At 35.8% G+C, this 13080-nt stretch overlaps 1 protein-coding gene across 6 annotated transcripts in view; it reads left to right on the top strand.

Annotated features, from left to right (window-relative positions):
• The window catches only part of PPM1B (protein phosphatase, Mg2+/Mn2+ dependent 1B), a 35922-nt gene that overhangs the window by 4775 nt on the left and 18067 nt on the right, over positions 1-13080 (top strand). For 4 of the 6 annotated variants that reach the window (XM_006778643.2, XM_015557885.1, XM_006778645.2 and 1 more), the window contains exons 2-4: positions 1453-1570; positions 5237-5348; positions 5964-6021. In XM_006778643.2, coding sequence (XP_006778706.1) covers positions 1453-1570; positions 5237-5348; positions 5964-6021 — 288 coding nt within the window. Of the gene's footprint in view, positions 1-1452; positions 1571-2597; positions 2650-5236; positions 5349-5963; positions 6022-6139; positions 6214-13080 lie in introns of those variants that run through there. The other 2 variants (XM_015557886.1, XM_015557887.1) reach the window with 2 other exon arrangements.

The raw sequence follows: 13080 nt of genomic DNA, 5'->3' as shown, positions 1-13080 counted from the left end.
CTGTGGCCTCCCTCCCGATGGAAAAAGACAGCCGCGTCCTCAGTTGCCAGCCTTTTCCGCATGCGCCTCCGTACCTCTGTATTTTACTTCCACACTGCACCTCCTCTGAGTCTCGGTATGCTTCTCTCTTTCCTTCTAGTTGTAGAATTTCCACTCAGCCAACCTTCCTGTGGTTCTGGATGATGTCCGTTCCGTCTTTTAGTTGTATTGTTGAAGTGGTTGTGCGAGGCAGCAATCTCTGGTGTTTACCTATGCTGCCATCTTGGTTTCTCCTCCCATAAAACTGCTTTAAAAATCATTAGTATTGTGCTCGCTTCGGCAGCACATATACTAAAAATCATTAGTATTGAAGTGAATCTTGGACTTGAATATCTGTGGTATAAAACTTTGCCGGATCTGAACTTACATAGTAAAATCCTGGTTCTTGTGAAAGAATGTATTGACTTACTCTCTCTCTCTCTCTCTCTCTCTCTTTCTGTCTCTCTCTCTCTTTTTCTCTTTTGCTATTTGAAACCATTGTGTATGTGTTTGTATTAATACAGCCAATGCAGTATTTCTAATATTAATTATGAAAGTTTTGTTGGGTTTCATTAAGGAATGAAAGTAGTTTGAGCCATTTTGGAAATCCTGATTTCCCTCCCCCCTTGGAGATACTGAGAAGCTGATAATATATACTTAGGATGGTTCTTCCTTCTAAAGCATGAGAGTGTTTGGAGGGAGTTTACTTTTTTTAAGTATATTTTTATTGATTTCAGAGAGGAAGGGGTGGCGGGGGGAGAGAGAGAAAGAGAAACATCAGTGATGACAGAGATTCATTGATTGACTCCATCCTGCATGCCCCCCACTGGGAATCAAGCCCCCAACTAGGGCATGTGCCCTGACTGGGAATCAAATCATGACCTCCTGGTTCATAGGTTGATGTTCAAACACAGCCACACCAGCAGGTTTACTCTTTTTGAAGTCTTCTCAACACCTGACCTCCCCTGCCTTCAAACTTTGCTCCATTAAGTATTAGGAGTTGATGGCAGAAGTTTTTCAAGGCCTGTCTATCTTTTCTGCTTTGTCATTTGGGTTCTGAAAAGATGGAAAGTCTGAACCAAACAATGCCTGCCTAGATTCATGTCATAATGACTGAAAAGACTGGAAAAGAATTTCCATCTGTATAAGATTTACTATCACATCATGGACCAATGTGTGGGGGTTGCTTGGCTTTTTTCATTTGGGTTGACACGCCCCACTATCAAACAGAAATAGCCTACTGCCTCCTTTGACTTAATGTTTTTAGAATGATGAATAGAAAAAGGGATGTTTCAAATAGTTCTTTGGGATTAATAAATGTGTTAAATGTGTCATTCTGGATGAGTAAACTGTAATTGCTTAATTAACTGCTTTGAAGTAAATTGAAAGTTGGTAGACTATAAAAATAATTATTTTTCTTTCTTTAATATATAGGGAAGTCGCGATAACATGAGTATTGTACTAGTTTGCTTTCCAAATGCCCCCAAGGTCTCAGATGAAGCAGTGAGAAAAGATTCAGAGTTGGATAAGTACTTGGAATCACGGATTGAAGGTAAGAAAGATGCTTTTTGTTTGTTTTTAATTTAGAAAGGAAAGGAAAAGTATACTTCCTTGTTTATTAAATAGCTTTTTAAAAAATTTCCATCTGTATAAGATTTACTATCACATCATGGACCAATGTGTGGGGGTTGCTTGGCACAGAGAAAACAAATATGTCTATTATACCACCAGAGAGAAACATAATTTGAAAAGAGTCTGTTAAAGCTTACTATTTTTGCTTTCCCTGATTATATTTTTGGTAACGAGTGAAGAATCCAGTGTAATTGGCCTCAAGTTATCATGAACTTTAGTTCATGATAATTCCACTATAATTCAGTTCAGCTATAATTCCACTAACAACATAATTCTTCTGAAGTTATTTATAGGAATTCATTACCATATGTTTTAATCATACTGGTAGAGTTAACACTGATATTGTGAAAGATTATTAATTTTATTTTTTAACTTTATTTTGCAGTAATTTTAAACTTACAGGAAAGTTGCAAAAATAGAGAGAGCTCCTATGTACATGTAGTACCTCTTATCCAGATTACCCATTTGTTTACATTATCTCTCATGTTACTCATCTCTCTCTATACTTTCTATAACATACACTCTCATTCTCGCGTTACCTCCTTTTTCCCCCTAATTGATTCAGTTTTCTGAAAGATTATTTTCTGAACCAATTGAGAGTAATTGAAGATAATATTAACCCTCTACTTCTTAACGCAAAAAGGAACAGTATCTACCTAACCATAGTACATACTTCAAAATTAGGAGGTTAACATTGAAATTATATTACCATCTAATCTGTAGATTCCTGTTAAAATTTCCCTAGTTGTTGCAGTAATGCCTTTTATTGGATCTAGTCCAGAGCATGTGCTGCACTTTTCTGCAGAACCTCTTTAGTCTCCCTCCATGTGAAAAAGTTGCATTGTGTTTTTCTCGTTTTTACTGACCGTGATATTTTGAAGACTACAGGTTAGTTCGTTTCTAGAATGTCCCTCAATTTGGATTGACTGATGTTTCCTCTTGATAAGATTCAGGTTGTACTTTGACAGAAATACTATAGAAGTGAAGTTAGATGCATGATGATATGGTAATTTTAACTTTCATCACTTGTTTGAGATGTTGTCTTTCGGGTTCCTCCATTGAAAAGTTAATAAATATGTTATGCTTATTAATAAGTATTCAATAGGGAGGTACTTGAGATTATGTTAATAACCTATTTCTTCTCAAATTTTCACCTACCTTTTTGTTAATCTTCACCTGAGGTTGTTTGTCCATTGATTTTTAGAGAATGCAAGGGAGAGAGAAACATCGATATCAGAGAGACACATTGATTGGTTGCCTCCTGCCTCCCACAGGTCCTGACCTGGGCCTTGTGTAGATACCTTTCTTGCTCCACATTGACTTTGAACCCCATTCCAGGTAGTACCCCAACCAGTGATAAAGCTTTGCCTACTGTGCTCAGGCTTGGATAGCCCACGTTGGTTGGACCTTGCTACTGTCACCTCCACCCCTGTAAGACTTACTTTGCTTGGCCTTACCTAATGTTTTTTGGGCTTAAAATCTTTTATTATTCAGGAATAAGGAAGTGGAGGAGCTTGAATATAATTCCTGATATATTTGCATTTAAATCTGCCATCTTATTTGTTTCCATATATTTCATCTGTTTTTTATTCTTTCTTGCCTTTTGGATTAATCATCATTTTCTATTCTAGTTCATTCTTGCATTTGCTTATTAGTTGTACGTTCTTTTAAAAATTTAATTAGCCCTGGCCAGTGTTGCTCAGTTGGTTGGGCATCATCCTTTGCGTTGAGGGATTGCCTGTTGATTCCTGGTCAGGGCACATATCCAGATTGTGGGCTCTATCCCCAGTCAAGGGCGTGCAAGAGGCAGCCAGCCAGTCGATGTTTCTCTCACTCTCTCTCTCTCTCCCTCTCTCTCCCTCCCTCCCTCCCTCCCTTGACTTTCCTCTCTCTCTCTCAAAATCAACTTTAAAAAATATTTAACAATTCAATTAGTGGTTACCCTGGAAACTTGAGAATGCATTAGGGATAATCACAGGATCCCCAACTTAATACTGCATTTTGATTTTATATGTGCTGGGGTTTTCGTTTTGTCTTTTTGTTTTGTTTTGTTTTAATTTTTATTGATTGATTTTAGAGAGGGGAAGGAGGAAGGGAATGAGAAACATTTGTTCCACTTACTTATGCATTCATTGGTTGCTTCTTGTATGTACCCTGACCAAGGGATCTAACCTGCCACTTGGGCATATCAGGACCAACTGATCTACTCAGCTAGACCTACTTGTGTTGTTTTTTTAAGATATAAAATTACCTTTTATGAAGCTATGTCAATCTTATTTTTTTTTACTTGATGTCATTCTTAGGAAGTTCTTTCCTCAATTCAATTACATATTAACCTATATTTTCTCCCAGCACTTTTATGGCTTGACTTACTTAAAAAATAGTAAATACATTTGAATGATAATGATTATGATGTGATAAGCTTATTGAATTTGGATTATTATTGGTGAGGGTCTTCAAATGTGTAATTACCATAGGAAAACTACATTCTTTTTCAGATTGGGTGGTGCAGGTTTCTTGATGGAATTTATATTTTAAAAATATGTTTTCCATAAATTATAAATATAAATGGATCATGTAAATGTTTAATTTTTGTTCTAAGCATTAGCAATTTTGTAATTTATACTCTTTTATATTCATTTATTTATTATTGATATTTAGAGAGGAAGGGAGAGAAACATCAATGTGAGAAACATTGATCAGCTGCCTCCTGCATGCCCCCTACCAGAGATTGAGCCTGCAACCCAGGCATGTGCCCTGACTGGGAATTGAATCAGCAGCCTTTCAATGCACTAGACAGCACCCAACCTATTGAGCCACACTGGCCAGGGCTTCTTTATTTTAAATAAGTTGTTGTGGACATACTCTTTAGGTGTCAGAAAGCGTATAAGGCGCCCCAGCTGTTTGGGCTCAATGGATAGAGCGTTGACCTGCGGACCAAAGGGTACCAGGCTCGATTCCAGTTAAGGGCATGTACCTCAGTTGCGGGTTCCTCCCTGGCCCGGGCCCTGGTAGGGGGCGTGCAGGAGGTAACTAACCAATGTGTTTCTCTTACACCGATATTTCTATCTTTCCCCCTCTCTTCCACTTTCTCTAAAAATCAATGGAAAAATACCCTCTGGTGAGGATTAAAATAAAAAAGCCTATAGGACAATTGGAAATTTGTCCCTTTTCTATAATTTTTATCCATATATTGCTTTTATTTTTCTATAATTATAGTATTAGTAATTTTATATTATTTTTATGTAAAATTAGATGAAAAGTGTTTTTTCTAAGTAGCTGTACTATGCTCATAGGGATAATTTTTAGGGATTATAAAGCATTTCACTAGTGGCTAGCTATTCCAATATTTTCCCCTTATTGTTGGGCATTTAATTTGTTCCAGTTTTTGCTTTTATGAATAATGCTGGAATGAGCATATATACAAATAACTTTTTATATATTACCTATTTTTGCTTTTGTGTGATAGCAGGTAATGCTTGTTTTTTATATTTTAACAAAGGTACTACCAAATACTACCTTGTTTAAATTCTATGTGAATACTGAGTTGTCACATTAATTTAAGAACTTTTTTTTTAATCTACAGAAATTATGGAGAAGTTTAGTGAGGAAGGAATGCCTGATCTTGCCCATGTCATGCGTGTCTTGTCTGCAGAAAATATCCCAAATTTGCCTCCTGGGGGAGGTCTTGCTGGCAAGTAAGTAGAATAAGAAGACTAATTTTGTTTTTATTTATAATTAATAATTAAATAATTTTGGGTAAGAAGTGCATCAGTTATCTAAAGATGAAATGGGTTGATAGTTTGTATACTAGAGAAGAACTAAAATTTTATCCAAAAGAGATTTTTTTAAAGAAATTATCATACTCTGAGGATGAAGGTCCTTCTTTCCTTGGTAATTGAGAGCATAATGTGTTGTGCTGGATCAAATTCTGAGTGAAATGTAGAAACTGTTCTTAGCAAGTGTTTTGTGTGTCAATTAATTTTTGAGTCACATAGTCAAAATGATGTATTATTTAATTTTTTAAATATATTTTTATTGATTTCAGAGAGGAAGGGAGAGGAAGAGAGAGAAACATCAATGAGAGAGAATCATTGATCGGCTGCCTCCTGCACGCCCCCTACTGGATGAGGATCCAGCCCGCAATCCAGACATATGCCCTTGACCGGAATCAAACCTGCGAACCTTCAGTGTGCAGGCCAACGCTCTATCCACTGAGCTACTCCGGCTAGGGCAAAATGACGTATCATTTTAAACACTCAGAAGTGTAATAATTGTAATTTAATAAAACTAAAGTGTAATTTTTTTTTTAGGCGCAATATTATTGAAGCTGTTTATAGTAGGCTGAATCCACATAGAGAAAATGATGGGGTAAGTTTTATTTTATTTCTTAAGCATTTAAAATAATTTTATAATGTAAATATTACTAGATATGAGTATATTCACATAATGAAATCTATAATAAATTACTACTGCTTTTCATTTTAAGGAATCAATTAAATTTTAAGGAAATGTGTTGAAATGGAAGTAGAGGTAAAGTTCTGTATTGCAGATAGGTTTGTTTTCATTTAATGGGTATCAGATACCTTTGTGTTTGAGCTGTACTTACTTTTCCCTGTATGTCTGCCTTTTCTTCTCTTTCTCCCTTAAAGCTTAATTTTGAGACAAAGAATATGCTTTCAAATATCTCCGTTTTTCCTTAAGCAGGCTTCTGCCATTACTAGAAGTTAGTGATAGTAAATGTTATTTTAATGACCAGACCTTCCAGTGCCCCTTTGTGCCTATTTGAATACGTGAGGATAATTTCTTTCTATTCTTATTGTGCTGTGGGTTTATGTGTTGAAGTGAGATAACCATTTTTGTTGTACCTGGCTGTGCCCCCTCAGAGCAAATCTCTTTATCCCTTTTACCTTCCTTATAAATACTGATAAGCTGTCAACGACAGTTCTAGTTCTGTCGTTTTTTAATTTTAGGACTAGTTTATCTTTTTTTTTTTTAATTGCCCTAAACTTTAAAGTCAGTAATTCAAATAAGTATTTTCTCACAGGATTTTTTAAGTTTCTGGACATCTAATAATTGATTACTTAATTTTTAATATGTATGCTTTCAAGATTTAAGAGAACCAAACTTAGGCATGAAATTTCTTGAGAAAAAAGTAGACTCACCTGTCTCTAGCTTCTCTTGGCAGGTCTTGAGAGAGACATCAGGCACTGGTAGAAATTATGTATAATCACAATTGCATTGTTTTCCAGGGTTCATTATTGCATAGCAGTATCATATAATTTATCTTTTCTTAACAGTAAAAGTGTCTTGTCAAGGAAAATTTTACAATTAATACATTGTAAAATGTGTTGAACATAAGTGATGCTACATAGTAATAGATTTTATTTGTTAGTTTAGAGCAGTGATTCTGAGTCTTTTGTGGCAATTACTTCAAAATATTAAGAATTATATTAAAGCTGTGAAAACTAATCCTATATGCCTAATAAAAGCTTAGTATGCTAAGTGTCCAGTCATCTGTTCAACCAAAGTATAATATGCTAATGATATACTAAGGCCGCTCAACCCCTTGCTACTATCTGCACTGACCACTAGGGAGCAGACGCTCCAACCATTAGGTTAGCTTGCTACTGGGGTCCGGCTGATCGGGACTGAGCAAGATGGGCCGGACATGCCCTGGAGCCCTCCTGTGGTTCCTCCCAACCTGGCCAACCTCCTGTGTCCCTCCCTGTCCCTGGTTGTATACCGGTGGGGTCCCTCTGCCTAGTCTGTGCCCTCTTGCAATCCAGGACCCCTTGGGGGATATCAGAGAGCCAGTTTCAGCCGATCCCGCAGCCCAGGCGGAGGGACCCCACTGGTGCACGAATTTGTGCACCGGCCTTCTAGTTTTAAAATAAAGATATGTCATGTCATACATTAGAGAATTCTAAATCAAATAGTTGAAGATAAGATACTGCCATAACTTAAAAAATGGTGGGAATTGGTAGTGGATTGAAGAGAGTCTTACCTCTTCAGCTGGATTATAGGTTCCACATAATACCCACCACTGTGGTTAGAAAAAGTAAGCCGTTTAAAGTTAGTTAAGATGCATTTATTAAGTATCCCTGTTTCCTCGTGTATTTGAAATGCAATGTGTAATCTTTTTTTTTTTAAATATATTTTATTGATTTTTTTACAGAGAGGAAGGGAGAGGGATAGAGAGTTAGAAACATCGATGAGCTGCCTCCTGCACACCCCCTACTGGGGATATGCCTGCAACCAAGGTACGTGCCCTTGACCGGACTCGAACCTGGGACCCTTTAGTCCACAGGCCTACGCTCTATCCACTGAGCCAAACCGGTTAGGGTGCAATGTGTAATCTTAAAAAAAAAAATTATTTCATAATATCTTGCTGAATTTCTTGGTCCTTCAAAAAATTGGCTGCTTTCTCTCCAAACAAGATTTTAAGTGTTTTATAACCCTAAATTTCTGTTTAATATATATACCAAGGATGACTTTTAAACTTTTTTTAAAAAAGAAAATACTTATAGTGACTATAAATAGGCAACATAACCATGAAGGGTGAGGGGAAATGCTCAGGATATAAAACTTACCCTAAGTATAATTATTATATGACTGTATAAATTAAGGAGTTGTATACTAAATTATCTTTAGATATAAGCTTTCTATTAATGTCAGCAGATAAACTCCTCTACCATGTAGTGAGGAGACTGCAAAACATGAGGCATGGTCCCATCCTTGATATGAATGCAGCTTGCAATATAGATATAAACACACAAGTTAAACAATAAAAATGTTTCACATCATTTAGTAAAGAATAAAAAATGACAACATCGAGAATGTGATTAATTACCACATTATGCAATGATTGTTGGGAAAACAATATTTTCAGAGAAAAGATTGGATTAGAAGAATGATTTGAATAGCAGAAATAAAATGAGGAGGGTGGTAGCTCAAGTAGATGTGGGAGCCAAGAACAAAATAGAAACTATATTTGAAAGAAATGACATGATTTTTTAATGGAACAGAGAACTGCTGTGGTAAAAATAAGAATTTAGGATATCAGAAGTATTTTTGGAGAGGACTTTGGAACTTTATATTTTAAATTGAGGAGCCAGCACCATATATGTTTGGAGCGCAAGAGAGATAGATTCAAAGGAATATCTGATATTTTAACCTTTTATAAACACATGCAGCCCTAGCTGGTTTGGCTCAGTGAGTAGAGCAGACTGAAAGGTCCTGGGTTCGATTCTGGACAAGGGCACATGTCCGGGTTGCAGGCTGGATCCCCAGTAGGGGGCATGCAGGAGGCAGCCAGCCAGTCAGTGATTCTCTCTCATCATTGATATTTCTTTCTCTCCCTCTCCCTTCCTCTCTGATATCCATAAAAATATATTACTAAGAAAAGAAAGATGTAGTATTACGTTAAAACAGTGTTTTTTGACCTTTTTCATCTCATGACACATCTAAACAAATCACAAAAATTCTGCAGCCCACCTGACAATTTTTTTAAAAGGATAATTCTGATTCATTCACACTGGACAGTATGTTGTGTTGGCTGTTGTCATTTTTTTTGTGACAAATTTTTTTATTTGACAATCTATGGGAAAAGAGGTTGGTACCCCTGACTAAATAGTCAGATATTGCATGTTTTCAAAGCTCCAGGGCACACCGATTGGAAATCTCTGGGTTCAAGAGATGCTGGGTGTTAAGTAGTTGTGAAATAATTGCAGAAATCAGATGATAAGTATAAATTCATTATTAGTAGGTAGACATATGGATTAAAGAATTCCCTCTTTAGTATAAAAACTAACTTGGAGCCTACATTCTTATTTTGGGAAACAATGCTTATTCTTTCAGAAAATCATGACCTTAGAAAAATGTTGACCCATAATCACAAGTAGCAGAAATGTACTAAAAATACAAAAGAAACAAAAAATGAAGAAATTATAAATGTTTAATTAAAATTTTAGCTCTTGATCTATGATAGCAGTGAATTAGGCACAAGATGTGCTCCATAAATGCTTCTCAACAAAGTTAGATCTGTGCCATGTGGAAGATATTGCCAGGAAGTACCGTGTGTCAGGAACCAGTAGTTAATGTGCAGAATAGGAAAGACTAAAGTGTGGTAGAAATTCCAAGGGGATGACAGTTGGGGAACTATTATAAAATTAAGTTTTTAAAAATAACTTGAAAAAAAGAATGCTAGTCGGAGTGAATCAAAAATTCATCTAGATTCCTAAAATGTCTACTTTATATCAGAGAGAGAATTGTTCTTCTGTAAATGCCTATACGGAGTACCATTGGAAATAAAGTTCATTAATTTTTCTTATATTAAAAAGAAACTTTTGGTTAATAAATATTTCAAAAAGCTGAGTTGAATATAAGTAACAAGTGAAATCATTAAAATATACTCAGAAAGTTCACTATTATTTCCCCAACTTTAAAAATCAAAATCTATAGAAGAGAGTCTACAGAGGAATTCTTAATCAAGGAGTTCATGATTCCCTGCCAAATTTTTGCAAATATATTTATGTGTGTATATACATATTCTTTAATGATGATTATGTCTGGGATTTTCATCAGTTCCTCAAAGGAGTCTGTGACTCTGAAAAAATAATTGCCTATAGGCCCAGAAAAAGTAAAACTACATTTTGGCTATAAGTTGTTCTTTTTTTTTCTTTTTCTTTTTTTTTTGTTTATAAGTTGTTCTTATATTAGTTAGGCAGAGCTCTGAAATCACCCTCCTTTTCTTCTAAAATGCTAGTTTGTGTTTTATGACTAGAATATAAATTCTACGAGATCTGGGACTTCATTTTATTTATTTATTATGATTATAGTTCCAACACTTACAGCAGTGCCTGACCAAATGGTGAGAACTCAATAAATACTTGTTAAATAAGAAATAATTTTATTTATTCATTTCTAGTAGTTGTTTGCTAAGCCTACCCTTAAGTCACATATTTAAAAAATAAAATAATTCAAGTTTGCTAATTGGTGTGAAAGTATATTTTCAGAACATTTTTCATGCAAAAATGTTAGTTCTCCCCTCAAAGAAGACTTATAATGCTTTTGAATTAGTAGACCACTGCTTGAGTAGCCATATAAGTTGATGATTTTCCAAGGGTAAAGTGGGAACTTGTATTTATCCAACTCCTACTATTGTGCCAAGCCATAGACATGCATATATGTATATCTATATAATAAAAGCCTAATGACTGTTAGGGTGGAACGACCAGAATGACCTGTCACTATGATGTGCACTAACCACCAGGGGGCAGAAGCTCAACGCATGAGCTGTCCCTGGTGGTCAGTGCACTCCCACAGCAGGGAGCGCCTCTCAGCCAGAAGCTGAGCTCACAGCTGGCGAGCGCAGCCTCTCCTGCCTCTGCGGCATTGCTAAGGAGCAGCCAAGCAATAAGGAGCAAGGGGTCCTGGACTGCAAGAGGTCGCAGGCCAGGCTGAGGTCCCCCCTCCCCCCCATCCCTCCAATGCATGAATTTCGTGCACCAGGCCTCTAGTATACATATAAAATCATAGGTAATCTCCTCAACATCCTTCTTATATAGATAAGACTAAGAATTAGATGAAGAAGCTTGCCTAGGTCGCAAAGCTAAGTAAATCATGCAGCCAGATTTTAATCTAAGAATAACTCCAAAAACTGTTCTCTTTACACCTTTCATGCTGCCTATCTAAGCTATTTTGATATTTGTCTGTATAACTCTATGTATCATCCAAGAAAATCATTTCCCTTTCTTTTGTGAATCGCATGTTTAATAGTCTTAAGATACTGTTTTTGATGAGGAATAATTTATAAAGTTGAAAGTAAGCAGTCCAGCCTGGTTTTTTAATCCATTATTTTTCATTATATATACATTTTTATTTTTCCTAATCCGAAAACTTTTTAAGGCATTTGGATTTTTGAGAAAGGAAGGAATGACAGGACAAAAGCCCAATAAATCTCCAATATTCTGTTTTCTCATTAAGTTTTATATATAATCTTTTATTTAATTTTAAATAGGTCAGTTACAATAAAGATAGTTGCTTGTTGCATTTTTGCATCACAGTTTTAGGACTTTGTGAATACTACTTGTTTTTTGGTTTTTTTAAAATATATTTTATTTTTTTTACAGAGAGGAAAGGAGAGGGATAGAGAGTTAGAAACATCGATGAGAGAGAAACATCAATCAGCTGCCTTCTGCACACCCCCCACTGGGGATGTGCCCACAACCAAGGTACATGCCCTTGACCTGAATCGAACCAGGGACCCTTGAGTCCGTAGGCCAACGCTCTATCCACTGAGCCAAACCGGTTAGGCTGTTTTTGTTTTTTTTAATTGATATTTACAGGGAGGTAGGGAGAAAGAGAGAGAAGCTTTGATATGAAAGGGAAACAACTATCACTTGCCTCCCAAATGCTCCCTTTTGGTATATGGATGATGCTCCAACCAACAGAGTCACCCTGGCCAGGGTGTGAACACTAGTGTTTTATAAATTGTTTCTTGTTTACATTTTCACTGATGAAAGCATTTTTATGGTTCCCAACATAGGACACCCCCCCCCCCCCCCCCCCACAAGAAGGCAATTTGATTTTTAAGGGGGGCAATCAAGAATGAGTTAACAGTGAATTTTTTGCATTTCTTATGGTTCTAGGAGCCTTACATACAATATATAAATATATATTGTAATATGTTTATGCATTCAATTCTCTATTATATGTTTTGAAACTTTATTTGCTATTTTTTCATATCACTTCATATCATATTTTTTTTAACAATTTCTTAGGGATTTCTTCCTCGGTGCTTCAGCTGTCCTTTCGTTCTTTTATTTTTCTCTTTCATGGATGCTATGTTCTTTGGAAGCTTGTTTAGACCAAATTAATGGCTTTTTAGGCTTCCTCCGCGTGAACAGAAGTTCACTTTTTGAATATTAAGAATTATATGTCTCGGGGGAGACATCAGGATTTTAGAGATGCTTAGGTGGGGCATGGCCAAAAAAAGGTTGGGAACCACTGGAGTAGACCAAATGTATTTGAAAATGCACTAACTATAAATAAATAAGGAAGGGAGGGAAAAATGCACTAATTATATATTCACTGTGTTTTGAGATACGATTTGACATGATTTCTTAGCTGTGGTCTTGACCATTTAAGTGACTCTTTCAAATTATTTCAAATTAATTAAATTTTACATGATCCTTATAAATAACATCTAATTTATCAGATTCTTCATTTGGTCATTGTATTTCATGAAGTCATATTTGAGAATCTTTAGTTCTAAAATTTATTTTTAGCTGACAAGCAGGGCATAGGACTCCACAAAAAAAACTCCATAATAAGTATAGTAATATTGTTTACTTTTTCTCCATTGTTTTAGCTAATCATTTGAAGAATTTTGCTCATGGCAACTGCATTTTTTTTAATGCTGCAATT

Source organism: Myotis davidii, unplaced genomic scaffold (genome assembly GCF_000327345.1).
Source record: "Myotis davidii unplaced genomic scaffold, ASM32734v1 scaffold6, whole genome shotgun sequence".
In the NCBI taxonomy this organism is placed as follows: domain Eukaryota; kingdom Metazoa; phylum Chordata; class Mammalia; order Chiroptera; family Vespertilionidae; genus Myotis; species Myotis davidii.
This window is presented reverse-complemented; position numbering and strand designations above follow the sequence as displayed.